This window comes from Epargyreus clarus, unplaced genomic scaffold, assembly GCF_041222505.1.
Source record: "Epargyreus clarus isolate Ecla_fem2 unplaced genomic scaffold, WU_Ecla_fem_2.2 ptg000018l, whole genome shotgun sequence".
NCBI lineage: Eukaryota > Metazoa > Arthropoda > Insecta > Lepidoptera > Hesperiidae > Epargyreus > Epargyreus clarus.
In genome coordinates this window covers 5,721,248-5,738,308 of record NW_027332226.1, presented here as the reverse complement: position 1 = coordinate 5,738,308, position 17,061 = coordinate 5,721,248, and the positions used below count along the sequence as shown (strand labels likewise).

The 17,061-nt window shown below is 32.8% G+C and overlaps 1 protein-coding gene across 1 annotated transcript; it reads right to left on the bottom strand.

The window, feature by feature from the left end:
• Positions 1-935: 935 nt before the first annotated feature.
• Positions 936-4,583, bottom strand: LOC140749723 (odorant receptor 4). The gene is made up of 5 exons (XM_073082867.1): positions 3,775-4,583; positions 3,337-3,433; positions 2,740-2,844; positions 1,673-1,828; positions 936-1,074 (listed from the first exon to the last, which is right to left on the bottom strand). Exons 1-5 carry the CDS (start codon positions 4,581-4,583, stop codon positions 1,021-1,023), a joined length of 1,221 nt encoding a protein of 406 aa, XP_072938968.1. The 3' UTR covers positions 936-1,020.
• Positions 4,584-17,061: the final 12,478 nt, after the last annotated feature.

Here is a 17,061-nt window from a genome sequence, read left to right as displayed (position 1 = left end):
ACTAGACAAATATGGAAATGATGAATACAGTTTTTTGTTCTGAATTCTAGGTATTTGTGTATTCGTCATGTATATCATGAAAAGTCTTATTCGTTATTTAATTTTTAACTGCACGTTTCATAACTCGTGTACCTTTGAAATCTAATCTCCCAAAACTTTGGTACGTACATTTTCATTGTAATATCTCGCAACTCACGTAGACTTCAATAAGGGGCAGACATATTGAGTTTATGGTTTTGGTTAAAGGCGAAAGGTTTCAATAAAGCCATTGTCGTTTCAGCTCCCCCGTTCCGCTGTCGTATGCACCTCGTAATTTTACATCGATTTCTTCGTAGATACATTCTCTACTGTGTGAAATTTCTTCACATGTTACATATCATTACATCATATACATTATTACATCATAACGTGTTATATATAAGTTAAATGTTACATACCTAAAATGTCTTAATTTTATAGAGATCACGATTAACAATTTTTAAATCTTATATATAAAATGCTCGTGTCACAATGTTAGTTACCGTACTCCTCCGAAACGGCTTTACCGATTTTCACCAAATTTTATATGCTTATTCAGTAGGTCTAAGAATCGGTTACTATCTAATTTTCATACTCCTAAGTGATAAGGGTTGTTCACACTTAACATTTTATTATTTATATGGCAACACAACGTTTGCCGGGCCAGCTAGTATTATTATAATCTTTCTATTCATATAAATCTAATAGAACCCATATAAAATAATGTTTTGTAGGTATATAAATAACAAACAAATTATTTTGAAAGCGTTTTATTTTCTTAAGCGCATCAATAATAAATAGCATAAGTATATAACATCATAAATTTAAGACACATTTAATTTTATTTATTTATTGATTGTCACTGTTAAGATAACTATCAAAAATGTAAAACTGTTAAGGGGCACAATTTTTTTAAAGCTTGCAAAGAATAGCGTGTAGAATAATATGTCTATGGTGACTAGTGAATACATCTTCACTTGTAGCGATTTTAATAAACTGATTCTAAGGATAGATGGTACGTAGTAAGTTGAAGAACTGATAAGATGTACTGCAAATCTGAAACAAAAGTTAATAATATTAAGTTATTCTAAAGAAAAATATTAGTCAAAAATACACAAATCTGTCATGAAACTTAAAATATGATAGTGTATGGTTATTTATAGACTACGGGCATATTCGGGCACTTTACACCTATTTCTATTTTATTTTATAACATAGGTGATTACACGTAGGTCAGCTATTTTTCATTTAACTGCAAAAATCTAGACACTAATTCATAATTTTGATTAGCTTAGAAACAGTGGCGGTGATCAACTTAGTGGCATCTAGTGATAATATTTCACATCTTAAGGTTCTTGTATAATTGGATAGAGGGCGGTACGTGTATCAAATAACACGTTTAAATGATATAGCGAATATTTTCGAGATAGCCAATAGTAGATACTGTAATGTACTGTAGCTATTAGATACATAGATAGATATATTTGCAGTACAGTAGTAAAGTACTTAAAGTATTAAGGAACTTTTTTATATTTGTGTAAACTTACTTTAAACGAGTATCTGCCTGATCGGCATTGAACTCGTATCTCCATTAGCTCTCCTCGTTTAGAGAGGTATGATGTTTAGTGTCATCTTAGTAAGTAAAATCACTTACACTACTAAAAGTGTTCATATTCATCACGATGTATCCATTCCCTGTTAGTTCAAATGGTTTTTGGGTGCGCATCATGAACATCAGCAATATTTTCTTAGTTTCCGGACTGGCATAAGGCCAGTCGGACGAGTAAATTGATTCTGTTAAATCTTCACTCTGTAAAAAATATTTTTTTATTTTAATAAAGGATGATGGTCTTACTTAAAGTCTAGCCCTAACACGGAGGTAGGTTAAGAAAATTGTAACTGCCTCGTAAGATAAAAATAAACCAAAAAATTAAACCTAATATATATTTATTAGATAAACAAAAAAAAAACGACCTAGAACATAAGAATGTCACTTTCCCACTTTAGAGGACTCCCACGACATTTTAAATTATAAAAATATTATAAGACATATGTACATAAATGGGTACATAAATATGCTAGACAAATATTACCCTTCATAGTGCGGTAAAAAAGAAAAACAAAAACAATTCACCACTTATTCCACTTTAAAACCTACTTTCCGCCATTAAAGCTTAACTTTAATCCTTATTAAAATATTTCAAACCTTTAGAATTAAAACCCTTACAATCATTCCTTAAATGAATTTGAAGGTGGTAGAACCATTTGTGGTTCGACTCCGCTGCACCTATTTCTACCTAATAACAGCAATGTTAAGCGCCGCTGTGCTCTGGTTTGAAGGATGTGGTAAGGTAGACATACTCCTCCGAGGCGTTCCAACTTCGTTGTGTTCCAACTGTGGCCGACCTCAGGTAGGATTCTAATACTATCTGAGGTTAATTATGGACGTCCATCGGCGGCAGTAGCCACTTACATGAGATGGACTACATCTGCTACGCCTATATTATAAAAAAAGAATAAAATAATTTTAACACATTTGTATATCTAGCAACAAAATCTGTATTCAAACAAAACCGAGTCCAAATCAGAAAACTTCAGCCGTAAAAAGTAAAAAACTAAGCCAAAATACCAAGTTATTAATTTTACATATTTTATAAATATAAAAACAAAATTAAACATTAACTTGAAAGGACAGAATATAATATAATAAACTCTCCTTACGTGGTCACTAAGAATCTGTCCAATGAGACATTGATTGAATATCTCCACGAGCAGCGAAGTGAACATGAAGAAGTAGCGGACTGATTTGTACAAGCTGTCGACCACCTGCAAAAGAAGAATGACCACGTAAGAATGAAGAACAAGAATGAAGTACTAGATATTTACTGATCTTTTACACATGTCAGAGTTTTAGACGAGATTTTAGTCACTTAAAATGGACGTAACCTTTGCTCCAAAAAGCGAATTTTGGAATATTTTTTCAGAAACAGAAAGAATACATATTTGAACTGTTTTGTAGATTCCTGTTTTAATACCTAGTCGTTATATATAACAAAATGTAATTTAAAACATATTTTGTCCGGTTTATATGTTTCTAATCATTGATCATTTGTTATATGATATCGTATAGTTTCGGTATAAAATCGTTGTTTTTAATATTGTCTCTTTGTTTTAAATATATTTAATACAAAAATGTTGACGTCTAAGTATTTTTAAGTAAAAGCCGCTGCTTTTACATAGGTCCCAAAGGACACAGATATAAGTATCAGTCAGCGAGGTAATTTAAATCAAAAGTATAAATTAGTAAAAATCTTATACCGTGAAGGTAAAAGCTGTAAGACAAATGAAAACTGCTCCTAGGGAATAGTTGAGCAGCATGGCGTCACCTAAAACTGCGTCTAGTGCTGAAGATTTTCTGCAAAATTTAACGGTAATGTTTATTAGTATCGCCCAACTTTAGTCAGAACTATTTAGCAATAAAAATAAAGAGTAATAAAAGTAAATGTTAATTCAGAGATACATCTACGAACATTCTGGGAGAGGTGCATGAGTTTTAGTGCCAACAAAAGTTAAGAAGATAATATTTGCATAATACTGAATAGATTGAATAGAATAATGTTTAAGTAAAAGCTACATTAGCGCAGTTGCGGAATCCCACGAATGCGCGTCAATGAATCAATTCAGCGTTAATGAAATTCAAAACTTAATATAATAAAATATGTTTATCGTTCGCTAAAAATACATGTTTGTTTATACTTTGCCAAGAACTCGTGCTTCGCTATAATTATCTTCAGTTTCTTCACGGCGGCGCTATGAATTGCTTCTACGTTTCTCCCCGCTTTTATGTTAATCACGTCCTCAGGGCTTATTAGCTCTTCTAAACAATTTCCGAGAATTTTCAGCTCCATGCACGTAAACGCGATGTACGACGCGTGTATCATGTTCGAAAATCCGTACACGCAAATAACTACAGCTGTCATAAAGCTCTCCCAAAGGTAAGCCACTGCGTACCACTTTACCTTGTCGAAAGGATACCAGCCGTCGAAGGGATACAAGTGAACTAACTCCTTACCAAGAACTTTGTGCTCGTAAACCATTATGACATAAGGAAACGAGTCGACGACAATCGTCAAAGGGATTGAGTAGTACAAGAGAAATCTATTTATGATCATAGTGATTTTTCTGTACTTCTTCACGGCTTTGCAATGCGTCTCTGACTTGGATGACACAATATCCCACATGTCATCTCGAAAGTGATAGAAGATGTCGTGGTAAAGCTGCTTATGTGTCTGTATTTTAGTGTACTTTATTATCGTCATGACACACACACCGAAGTTTGGAAAGATGTTTATTAGCTCTAGCCAGTCGCTAGTGCCAGTTTGAAAGAAAGTCAGGAACAATTGGGTTGTGACGCAGGTAACAATGATGTAGGTGATGACATAGCCGATCATTTGTTTTTTGGTTCTCCCAATAAAGGGGCACAGGAATATCTTGTATCCCATAGAATCCAGGAATTCTAGTTCCATTAATACAACCCGCTCTATTGGTTCCTCTTGATCCGCCATCTTTACGTGGTGTTTGCGACAATAATGATTTTAAAATATAAATTTGCAGAACGTATAAAAATTATACATTTGAGCTAGAAAATTGACCAGGAGCTGTGGGTCAGAAGATAGACACGTATTAACATTATTTGTACATTAAGTTAGAAGGCGACTGAGAAGTTAAATATCGATGATGACACTTTCTTCTTAAGGAATTATACTGTCATGTAAGAAAACATATTTACAATCAATTAATCGATCAATCTATCTAATTCTAATGCAATCAAATCGAAGTCTAACAATTGTAGCCTACTATAAATTGACATATTGCGATCTGTGGTAAACAAAATAAAATAGAATATATTGAATGATTAATAAATCGCTAGTAATCTAGGTCTTAAGACTTACGAATAGGGTCATATTTGCTTATATATTTTAAGACGTCAGTAGGTATATACTATATACACCAAGAGGGTATCTTGGCACAAATATACAATTACGAATATTTGTGCGTATTTTATACGTATTTGTAATTACTTGTAATTACTAAATTCACTTTATATAAGTAGTAAATTTATATTTTTAATTTGATTTTTTTTAATAAATTACACGGACTCCCGGGCACCGAACTTCGTGAAGACTGATTGTAAAATTATAATATGTCAGTCTCATATAGAAAAGTAAATGATCACTGCCTATAAATCTTGATATTGTCAATCAGTTACTATAAATTATCTATACGTCCTTCCCTTTAAATTAAGTACAAAGTAATAACAGACAATTTATTAGGTGAAGGACAAGACTTGATTTCCTTGAATTTTATATTCAGTAAAGTTCATAAAATAATAATATACTAATTTGTGTCTATATTCATTATTTATATTGTTAGTATAAGGGTTAGAACATATAAGAAGCTATAATAAAAAAATCCGAATTTCCTATATTTTATTCATGTAAATTAAATTACTATGATAATATTGCTTAGTTTGCAATAATTATGTACATAAATGATACGATGATATTACGGAAAGGAATTTTTGTTTTGATATTTTATAATGTAAAAAACAATGGAATCAATGATTATTTCTTAAATTTTGTGATTTCGTACATCTATCTATCACAGTAAATGCATAATAAAGCTGGTTTTTAATCATCAAATGAAGAATACGTACATAAAGTTGTTATATTAAGTCTTAAAATTCTTCATATTTAAGCGTATTTCAACAGACCACCGTGTAAATAACATGAGCGTCGTCCAATGGACTTCGACTCTTATTTCCCTCCGTATAGAACTTAGTCGCATCCCTATCAATTTAATACTAATAATTTAATACTTAGAGAAATACGTCGAGACACTCTAAACGCTTATAATTTCCTCGTATTGTTCGGGAATCAGGGAAGGGCACTTCACAATACCGTAAGTCCTTTGACGCATGCCTAATATGGGCATTAATCTGAAGGGAGTATGTCATCCACTTGACGCTAATGTAGGCATGGGATGGCTTACGGGTTTGCTAGCCTCTTTACTCGCAAATTTGCTGTTTGAGAGACAAGTATTGGGTGAAATTGTTCTCTCTGTTGTTTGTGTATGTTTCGTGTCAGTTTTCAAATTTATGTTTTCTAGGAAGAAAATTTAATGAATTATACTAGTTTTTACTGGCAGTGATTTAAATACGAGTACATAATAGTAATTAGATACATATTTTGTATATTTGTATATAGTTACATTAGTTACCGTTATATACTATTTATGATCTATTTATTATTTATTTATTTATGACTAACCTAAGCAGACTGCTAACCATGCAGTCTGCTTAGTCATACATAACTTATGTGTAAAATTTTGTCAATGTTAGTAAATCTTTATAGTACGAGTAGATAAACGACTAGATTAAAGGCTAAGTTATCTAGAGAATTTTCTTAGTATATCTTGGTAAAATTTAATGTGCAAAAAGTCCTTAGGTACGCTATGTTTTGACTCGCTAAAGTTTATATAGGTCAGATCAAAGTATAGGTCAAACATAAAGCTCGTTACAAATATTTCTGGAACTTAGGCGCGCATCACATTAGGTACTAACTTGATCCAGTCAAAAATCAAATTTCTACTTGAGGCCACAGACAAAACATAAATAACAAAGTACCCAATATTTCCTTCCCGACTCAGGCGCATCCAACACACGAAATATTACCATATTAAGTCCGTATGAGACGCAAATGTTCATTCAAATTGCGAATACGAGCTCATTCATCTTTAAATTGTGTTCATTTGCGGAATCCGTTTGGAATCTTTATAAATGCGAACTTGTACGAACCCGATCGGTCTGTAGAGACCAGATTAGTTTGAACCTCGTCTTACCCTCTGCTTTGTGAGGGCTGTCAAAAACATTTAATTAAAAATAGATACAGCCGAACATAGAAACGAAATCTTCTTTTCGAAACCTTTTTTTTATAATATAGGATTAGCAGACGAGCATGCAGTCCACCTAATGGTAAGTGGCTGGCACTTTTCATTTTCGAAATCGGTTAATTAATAAACTTTTTAGTGTTTACATGTAATGATAAAGTTTGTATTTCACTAGTCAAAATTATTAAACTTCTTATCGATCAATAAATGGTAATTAATAGTATAGTAAAATAAGTAGTCGGGAATAAGAAAAAGAAATATTTAATTTACAAATCAGGTGTTTAAAATAGTAAAAACTCTATCGCAATTATATAACAATCATTTAATTTGAAACATTTTGTTAATAATTTATAACTGTTTTTTTTTTCTTTTTTTTTTTATCGTATAACCTAACGATTAGGCAGACGTGCTACCTGATGGAAAGTAGTCAACGCCGCCTATGGTTATCAATTGACTTGTATTTTTTCTTTCCTTAATGAATCAGCAATAAAACTGTTTATACTTTTCCATTTACAGTTATTTATGCTAAATAGAGATGTAAACCATTTTTTAGCTAAGAAATTTTATAATTTTAATTCTTATTCTTTGGCACAACCCTATGTTAGTGATTGAGCAGATAGACGGCGTATCCAATGAGTCACGAGATATCCAAATAGATCGGCGTTATGCCCACGAACGAGCCCTTTATGTGTTTTCTTTATTCACACGATGGAAACCAATAAGTACAGTTATAGAGCTGTAATAACTTGAACTATCACTTCAGTGGATAACTTATAGTTCAAAAATCCAAATGCCACCGTTTCTTTATTTACTTAATTAGGATAAGAAATGAACCCCCTATCTGAAGTATTGCTCCGAAACAAATTGCAAATTTATTTCCCTAAGAATCTGCGTAAAATAGTTATAATAATTATAATAAAGTTAATTTTACATTAATTCTTCAAACGACACGATTATGGAGTATTCAACAACTCTATACGAGCGCGAAATATTACCGTTAAAGGAAGACGCCTTGAAGAATAATACGAAGCAGCGAAGGTTATGAGGTGGATCCACCTCCCGGCTCCACACAATGGTCTGAGCGCTTTATTCGAGGCAAGCGAGGTCTCACACGTCAAATTTCACATCTTGAATAGCTCACCCTTCACAGGGAATCTTTATAAATAGTTACGCAAAGGTGGTGCTTAATTTGATGGAAATCTCTGTCCCCATGAATAGATGCCTGGAAGTCAACGGATTGTTGGAGTTCGTGAGCGGCGGTCTGATTTAATTGAGCGATTTTGATTAAGTCTTCGATTCTATTGTGATGATAATAATTTTGGCTTTATTTATATTTGCTAACGTCTCTAACGATGATGTATGTTTGGTATTACATCAGAGTAATCGATCAACTTATTTAGTCTTCTAATAAATGATATAGAGGATCAAGGTCATTGCGTACCAACTTTTTAGAAAAATAACGAGCACGGCAAATCGGCTTTCATTCAACACTAACTTGACAGTAATACAGAGTCTCAGATTCGATTCCCGGCCAGACAGAAATACAAATAATTAATTAAGATTTGATTTAAATGTGGTGTTTGTGAATTGCACACTATGACACCAAGACCAGAAATTTATTTATTTTTCAATGTTAAAAATGATTTATCTCATTTTACCCGTTATACTAAAGCATATTAACTAAATACACAAAACTTTTGAAACAGTCGAAGAGACAAATATAATTATAACTTTATTAGAAAACGTTTCAATAGTTCTTTTAATCGTCCATCAAATAACCGTAATTAAATTTTAAATGTCAAACAAAGCGTTCATTTGCGTCATTATTTCAGAAACTAATTAAACGCTACTTATTTGCTCGCAGACGGGACTTATGTATTCAAAGAAATGTAAATAATCTTTTGCACGGTAACAAGCTCCAATGAACGTTAAGTACTCTTGCTTATTAAGTACAATGAGAACCGTTCTAGGCATTACGAAGGAAATGTGTTGCTACAAAGAATAGGAATGCACGTATACGACGCTACGAATTAATCGTACTTTTTTCGTACTTCGCAAATAGATACTTATAGCTTATACATCCTAACTAATATTATAAATTTGAATGTGAGTTTCATTGTTTGTAAGTTTCTTTCTTTGTTTGCTACACACGTCCTAACTGCATAACCGATTGTCACGAAATTTTGGACACACATCATCAAGAGTTATGTTAAGAATATAGAATATTTATCTGGAAAAAATATAGTTCCCGAGAGATAGATAAAAAGCTCTGACCGCGAGCGAAGACGCGGGTAAAAGCTATTATATAAGACTAGCTGACCTGGCAAACTTTGTACCGCCTCAAAATCTTTTTATCAACTATGTTTCATATAAAATATGTATAGCCTATGTTACTCTGATAATGTAGCTTTCGAATGGTGAAAGAATTTTTAAAATCGGTCCAGTAGTTTTTGAGCCTATTCATTACAACCAAACAAACAAACAAAGTTTTCCTCTTTATAATATTAGTGTAGATAGATAACACATATGACCAACTTTAGGTAGAAAACCGATGTTATCCGAGGCTATAATATCACTATGAGATGGACTGTAAGCGTAAGTATTACTTTTAATGTAATAATTAAAAAATGAATTATCCCTTGATGTTTAATTTTTCATAATTTTATGATAACTCATTTGTCATTTTTATATTATTTTTATGAAGTTCTTGTCATTAGAAAAGCAGTCTATTTCGATTATAATTAAATTGCAAAGTGTCGTCATAAAATACTGCAACAATAACAATTAGCTTAATTATGATGAGTCTCATAATTTTAAAAAATATAACGTAGAGCAACAGGACAGTATATTAAATGAAAAATTCGCTAATTCTTATACGAAATGGCAGCACACGAAACACGAAGCAGTTTCATTACTTATTTTAATAGCCAATAAAGTTGTCCCAATTTATTGCAACTATTTCGTGTGGGGAATCAAGCGAGACCTCCCCGCTCATGAATAATGGGACCAGACCTTTAAATTTTAATAAGGACTTAACGTACTTTTTGTGTATAAAAATCTGTTTAAAATTTGTGTGTTTTGATGCTAACGTGAAAATGAGTAATACATTTGGTTTTTATTTGTACAAAATATTGGAATACTTAGTAAAAAATATTGAACAAAACAATCACTTGATGGTTTTTTTATAATATAGGAGTGTTTTAATAATAATAAGTGGCCATTGCCACCTACTGATATCTGTAACCAACCTCAAATAAGATAAGATATCTTATTACCTGAGGTTGACCACAAATGCGTCGCTACGCCTTGCGACTAAGGTACAAAGTCTCCCTTACTCCACCCCTCATACCAGTAAGGCAATATTAAATAGAAGAACATAATTATTAAACCGAAAAGATATTTATATTACCAAGATATGAAATCGCGATCATTACAGATTATATTAACAACATCATTAAAACAATACCGTCGCTATTTACATCAACGGCTGAGTTATTGCAATGGCGTAGCGACAGATAACTAACATTACTGCAGTAAATAGTTGTTCTATATTATCTGTTATTTTAATAATGATAGTCAATACAATGTCCATCACAAGAAAAATCATAAATAAATGTTGTTTGCTAGGATTTATTTCAGAACATATTTTAATAATTCAATTACAGTATTTCCATGACGACCCGTGTGGCGGAGCGGTCACCATACTGGTCTGACACGCAGAGGGTCCCGGGTTCGATCCCCGGTCAGACAGATATCTATATGATGAATTTAGGTTCCTGTTTCTGGGTCTGGGTGTTTGTGTATTTGTCTATTTGTGTGTCCATGGCACCCACGACACAGGGAATCCAGTTTGGGGCTGTGAGTGTAGAAAGCGTTTTTTTCCAACAATATATAATAACAAAATTGTATAGAGACAAACCTAATAATAACAGCGTAACGATATTTATATTACCGAGATATGAAATCGCGAACATTACAGGTTATATTAAAAACATCATTAAAACAGTATCGTCGCTATTTACATCACCGGCTGAGTTATTGCAATGGCGTAGCGACAGATCGCTAACATTACTGCAATAGATCACTGTTCTATATTTTCTGCTATTTTCATTATGATACTAAACACAATGTCCATCACACGAAAAAATATGAATAAATGTTTTTCGATTTGATTTATTTCAGAAAATATTTTAATAATTGAATTAAGTGCAGTCTCTTCTCCACATTAACACCAGATTACCAACACAAATTTATAGAGACAAACGTAATAATGACAGCGAAAAGACTGCCGAAGTATAAAATCGCGGACATTACAGATTATATTAAAAACATCATTAAAACAATACCGTCGCTATTTACATCGCCAGCTGAGTTATTGCAATGGCGAAGCGACAGATCGCTAACATTACTGCAATAAATCGCCTGCAGACACGGTGGCCGAGGTGGATGAACCTTGGACAGCAACTTTGTAATATAAAGCTATACGAAAACCACAAGCCATTAGTCTTCAAAATCTGTCACGCTATACATAATTTCTGCTATTTTAATTATGCTGCTAAATACAATGTCCATCTCACTAAAAATTATGTTTTTCGGTTTGATTTATTTCAGAACATATTTTAATAAATGAATTACAATTTTTTTTCTCCACAATATATTAAAAACACAAATTTATAGAGACAAACGTAATAATGACAGCGAAAAGACTGCCGAGGTATAAAATCGCAAACATTACAAATTATATTAAAAACATCATTAAAACAATATTGCCGTCGCTATTTACATCGCCGGCTGAGTTATTGCAATGGCGAAGCGAGAGATCGCTAACATTACTGCAATAAATCACTGTTCTATATTTCCTGCTATTTTAATTATGATAATAATACAATGTCCATCACACGAAAAATTATGAATAAATCTTTTTCGGTTTGATTTATTTCAGAACATATTTTAATAATCGAATTAAGTGCAGTTTTTTCTCCACATTATCACCACATTAACAACACAAATTTATGGAGACAAACGTAATAATTATAGCGAAAAGACTGCCAAAGTATAAAATCGCGAACATTACAGATTACATTAAAAACATCATTAAAACAATATTGCCGTCACTATTTACATCGCCGGCTGAGTTATTGCAATGGCGAAGCGACAGATCGCTAACATTACTGCAATAAATCGCTGCAGACACGGTGGCCGAGGTGGATGAACTTTGGACAGTAACGTTGTAATGGAAAGCTATACGAAAACCACAAGCCATTAGTCTTCAAAATCTGTCACGCTATACATAATTGGTAGTAATGATAATAACCTTAATGAACGTTTATATATATAATTCTGTTTGAGCTTTCCGTGTATAAATAAGTACCTACTTATTTGCAAACGTACTTTTGCATATATAATTTCTAAAACATAGAAGTAGCAGACTAGAATACAGTCCACCTGATGGGAGGAGGCTAGGTACTAAAGAGCTGGTACTCTTTAGTAAATTCGGAATGTAATTTTTCTTCCTTTTAGAGAATTTTACCCTTTAGAGAATCGAATTCTGAATACCCTGCTGATATAAGATTCTTGTTTTATCACCCACAGGTGGATTAAATCACTTTGCCAACATGTCAATATGCGCATTTGTGGTAAAACCCTTTGTGGTTCGACTCCGGCGGCACCACCGCCACACCTATTTCTGCCTCATAACAGCAGCGTTAAGCGCTGTTGTGTTCTGGTTTGAAAGGTGTGGTGGAGACATATTTGTATATGTATATGTAAGGGAGACATATTTTCCGAGGCGCTTAGTCCTCAAGGGGAGCGGCACATATCTGGGGTTGACTACAGATGTCCATGGGCGGCAGTAGCCACTTACCATCAGGTGGACTGCATGCTCGTTTGTTACACGTATATTATAAAAAGATGTGTATGATCCGTGGTGTTGATAATTAATATTAGAAAGGTAACCTTTTTTCAATAAATTTTAATTTCCAATATATTACTTATATAATAAAGAAAATATTGTCAAATATCTATTGTAGTTTTATTTTTATATTTCATAAAATAATTACGCGAGCAAAGACATTATACAAGGTAAAATAATTTTCAGAGAGTGGTTTCCACTTTCCAAGGAAGATATTCGAGTAATGCGAGGAATGAAAAGCAATATAATAATGAATTTTCAACTAGCCACCGTCCGGGTCAAAGGTAAAATGTATCGGGAAATTATTATTGAGTAGAGGGGACCCGTTTGCTGTTATATCCACTATGTACCACACATACCTGTGAAACATACTGTTACATAGTTTTCTTCATTGTTCACATCTAGATCGAACAGAGATATCAAAAATTTTACTCGTACAGGTCCCGATATGCAAGTTAAGAAACAATATTACATACACTTAATCGGAGTATTTAAGCCGAAGTGATCGTATTCATTCGCGGTCATACGACGCGGCGGCACACTAATCAACCGGATGTAAAATCAACACCCAATGAGAAACAATAAAAAAAATCTATACATATTAGAATTCAATTTCGAGTAGAGTAGACATGTCAATCTACATAAATTACCTAATAGGCAGACGTACTTTTCAATACTATTTTTCCTATAGGATAAAACATATAAACAGATATAGTCCGCGTAAAATTGCTAGTCCGATCTGAATATAGAAATGAATCGCGTCGCTATAGCGATTTGTATGACTACACCTGCTCGCAACAACTTCAGAGCGGACTTGCAGTTTGGCGCGGACTATGCATAGTAAAAAGAACAAAACATCTTTATGGTATAGTAAGGAAAGTCAATCAAACAAAGGTGTCTACTTGAATATTCAACACATTTATTGAGCATAACTGCGTCACCCCAAATATCATTAAACCATCCTTTCCCGTCGTACCTGTGAGGCTACCCTAATCAATGCCCATTTGAACAATGAACGCGTGGTCATCCTTCAAACTCGGGACGAAATTCAATAAATTCGGACAGTTGGGGATGTCTATCAACTGGAAACTTACATCGCCTGCACTGAGGGGCATCGCTTTGTCCGCGAAATTGCCTTTCTTGTACCTAATAAGGGTCTCTATACGTAATTGTGTACTGCGTACTCTTTTGATGTTTCCATATTATTATACAAAATTTACTTCCCCAATAAACTATTATAGACACGATTGAGTCGCCAACTCGTTTCCTATATATCTACCAATTTGTGAAGGTATAACATTATGTAAATTGGAAACCATTGGAATATTTATTGGGCGCATCGAATTTGTAATTAGATCGTCGGGAGGTCCTTAGGGAAATCGTATCGCTGAAGAGACGTCAAGCCGGTCGGATTGGCCTAGATAAGCATTATATTGTTGCTTGATTTGCGTAATAACTGAATTAACGGCGTCTGAAACGGGATTGGAATTACCAAATATTAAATTATCATCTTAATAACGATAGGTATGTGTTGTTTGTATAGTAACTAGGTATTTGTTGTACACAATTATTATGTGGAAATAAATAATGTTTGGGAGATGTGTGGTGAGAGAGTTAAACCCATTATTATTCCACAGCTAGGCCCAGCTAGCGCTAGAGAGCTGAGAAGAATCTTAGTGATATGTATATAGGTAACTTTCAAATACAGTTTTATAGACTGTATGTTAGTCGCTACTTTTGTTATGCAACATTTAGATACTCGCGAAGAATCCACCGAATAACTTGCCGATAATTTGTGGCGTATGTAAACGCATAAGAGACTTCTTAGTAAGAGAGCGTAAGCCGTAAAATATATACGAAGAACTTTAAAGTATGTAAGAAGGTACTACTTACTGGTTACTATTAGTAACTGTATTTATTTTGAAGTCCTATGACACTTTAAATATTTTACACAAAAAAAAAACCTATAAACAATTAATAAATCTGAACCATTTTAGTACCACGACTTAGGTCATTAACGAAATTGTTCTCTACATATTAACTTCACTAATTATACAAAAGTACTGGTCAATTATTCTTGTTTCTACTTCAATTTTCGACATATCAAAGGGATACCATAAAGGAAATATTTCAATAATTAGTGTGATATTCAAAATTTGCCCTCTAATTGGCTTGATGTTTCAGTAGTTCCACTAATTAGGGGTCTCTCTCTATTGACTTGTCCAGAGGCAATTGTTACTGACCAGTTTATACACACAGTTTGCAAGGATTAAGAAGGATCGTGTTAATTATATATTTTTTTGTCTATTGTTGCATTAAAATAGAAACTAAATTAGTCACATCATGAAACTTGATTTGTTTGGATATGGATCCAATCAGGGAATTTGATTTTTTTTTAAATTATGGTTAAAAAAATTATATAACTTTCAGGGGATGGCTTCACTAAGTTAAAATATATATACTAGTATATACAATATAAAATACCTTTAAGATATTTCGTGAAAGAAAAAAGATGTAAGATTAAAATTTTGACAGCATATTGTACATACATATTAGAAAAAAATGACAATAATAAAACATACGTGATACGATATTATATGGTACAGAAAACATAGCGTGCAGATAAGCGATTTATAATATTGAAGCTGCAGCAATTATAACTATGAAACGACCTACATGTTGGTTTCATTATTACAGTATACTAGTTTTTTTTACAATCTGTTTGACCGTGTGTCTCATTGGACAATGAATAGCAAAATGAGCAGCAAGGTGGGGCCGGTGACCGACGCTGGGGATTTGGTTCTGATATAATTCGAGCTGAGAGGGTGTTCTGCCGTCACACTTACTACTAATGAACGAGGGACCACGGATGCTGACGTTGTTCAACCATTTTATAACTATTTTGTAACGGAAAAGTTCTTTGTTTCGTATTTATATTTGATATTGTAGTAGACTAAAGTCCGGTAGAGAGGAATGGTCCGATTTCAAATGGATCAACGTCATTTGAACACCGTTTTTATAGGTGATTAATATTTTTTATTGTTAATTAATTTTTATTTCATCCATCGTGTCAAGTTTTAATGTAACTTAAAATTGCGATTTTTGTATTATGTATCTCGCACAGACATTATAAACCAAGCGAGGAACAAACAGAAGGACTGTAATTTTACATAATGTAATTTATTTATACAAGTTTAACCTAGGAAAAATTAAATTGTCTTTTTTACACGATGTTTTAACGCATAAGCCTGAGAGTCCACGATAGTAAAAGTATGTGGGCTAATGTAACCTAACCGTTTTTATTCTAAAATCGATGACAGAATACCATTATAATGAAATTTAAACTCGAGGGAAACACTGAAAATAACTGTTGGATCGTACCCATATATGTACATCTGTGAAAATAAAATTGGAAAAAATATTTAGAAGTATTATTTATGTTCCGATCATTTCTCTGATGTATTGTCGTACTTTTCAAATGCCGTGGAGTATTTCAGCCGAACAATGTTTTCAATTATTTTTCGTCTCCTTTTTCTGAGAATCATATTCGAGTTTTAATAATAACTCCAACAAAAGGTTCAACACCAACAAAGGAACTATTCTAGGTTCTTGTCAGTTGTATTTGTAAGAAATGAGAAAAGATTCCGTTAACCGTTGTTCTGTTAACAGTATGAACTGACTTATAATATTAAAAGTACTCTTACCTTAAATTACGATACACTATTATTTTTAACTGTACTTAAATTTAAATATAAGATGGTATTAAAAATCAATTACGTATTAATAATTAATTAAAATATTGTTTATCATTATACATTACATTAGTAAGATAATAAATACTGATAGAGTCTGGTGATCTTTATTACGTAAAAGAATGGCGTTGCTTCATATTATGATAAAAACTTTTATAATTAGTAATTGTGTGACTACTAATACTTCTAAGGGCGAATGCGCTAAGAAAACGGTAAGGTGTCAATGTAAAAATGTTGCTTTAATGAAAGTGCATTTTTCAAGATTGCGCCAATAATGCCCTATTTTACCGTTTAATATTTCTTGACATCTACATGTTTATCACGTATCAAGCGTAACATGATTCACGAGTTAAACCTTCACATCACACATATTGAGAAATGAAACCGAATTGCGGTCCCAACTAATCTTTATTCCACGGTCAATCCGCCACG

Bases quoted from the DNA above. Each gene is read 5' to 3' on its own strand.
- LOC140749723 (XM_073082867.1), bottom strand. From the start codon at position 4,583: ATGGCGGATCAAGAGGAACCAATAGAGCGGGTTGTATTAATGGAACTA. The intron at 2,845-3,336 runs GTATAAGATTTT...CTTCTTTTGCAG, and splicing joins TTACAGCTTTTACCTTCACG to GTGGTCGACAGCTTGTACAA. The intron at 1,075-1,672 runs GTAAGTGATTTT...CTTTTGTTTCAG, and splicing joins ATATGAACACTTTTAGTAGT to ATTTGCAGTACATCTTATCA.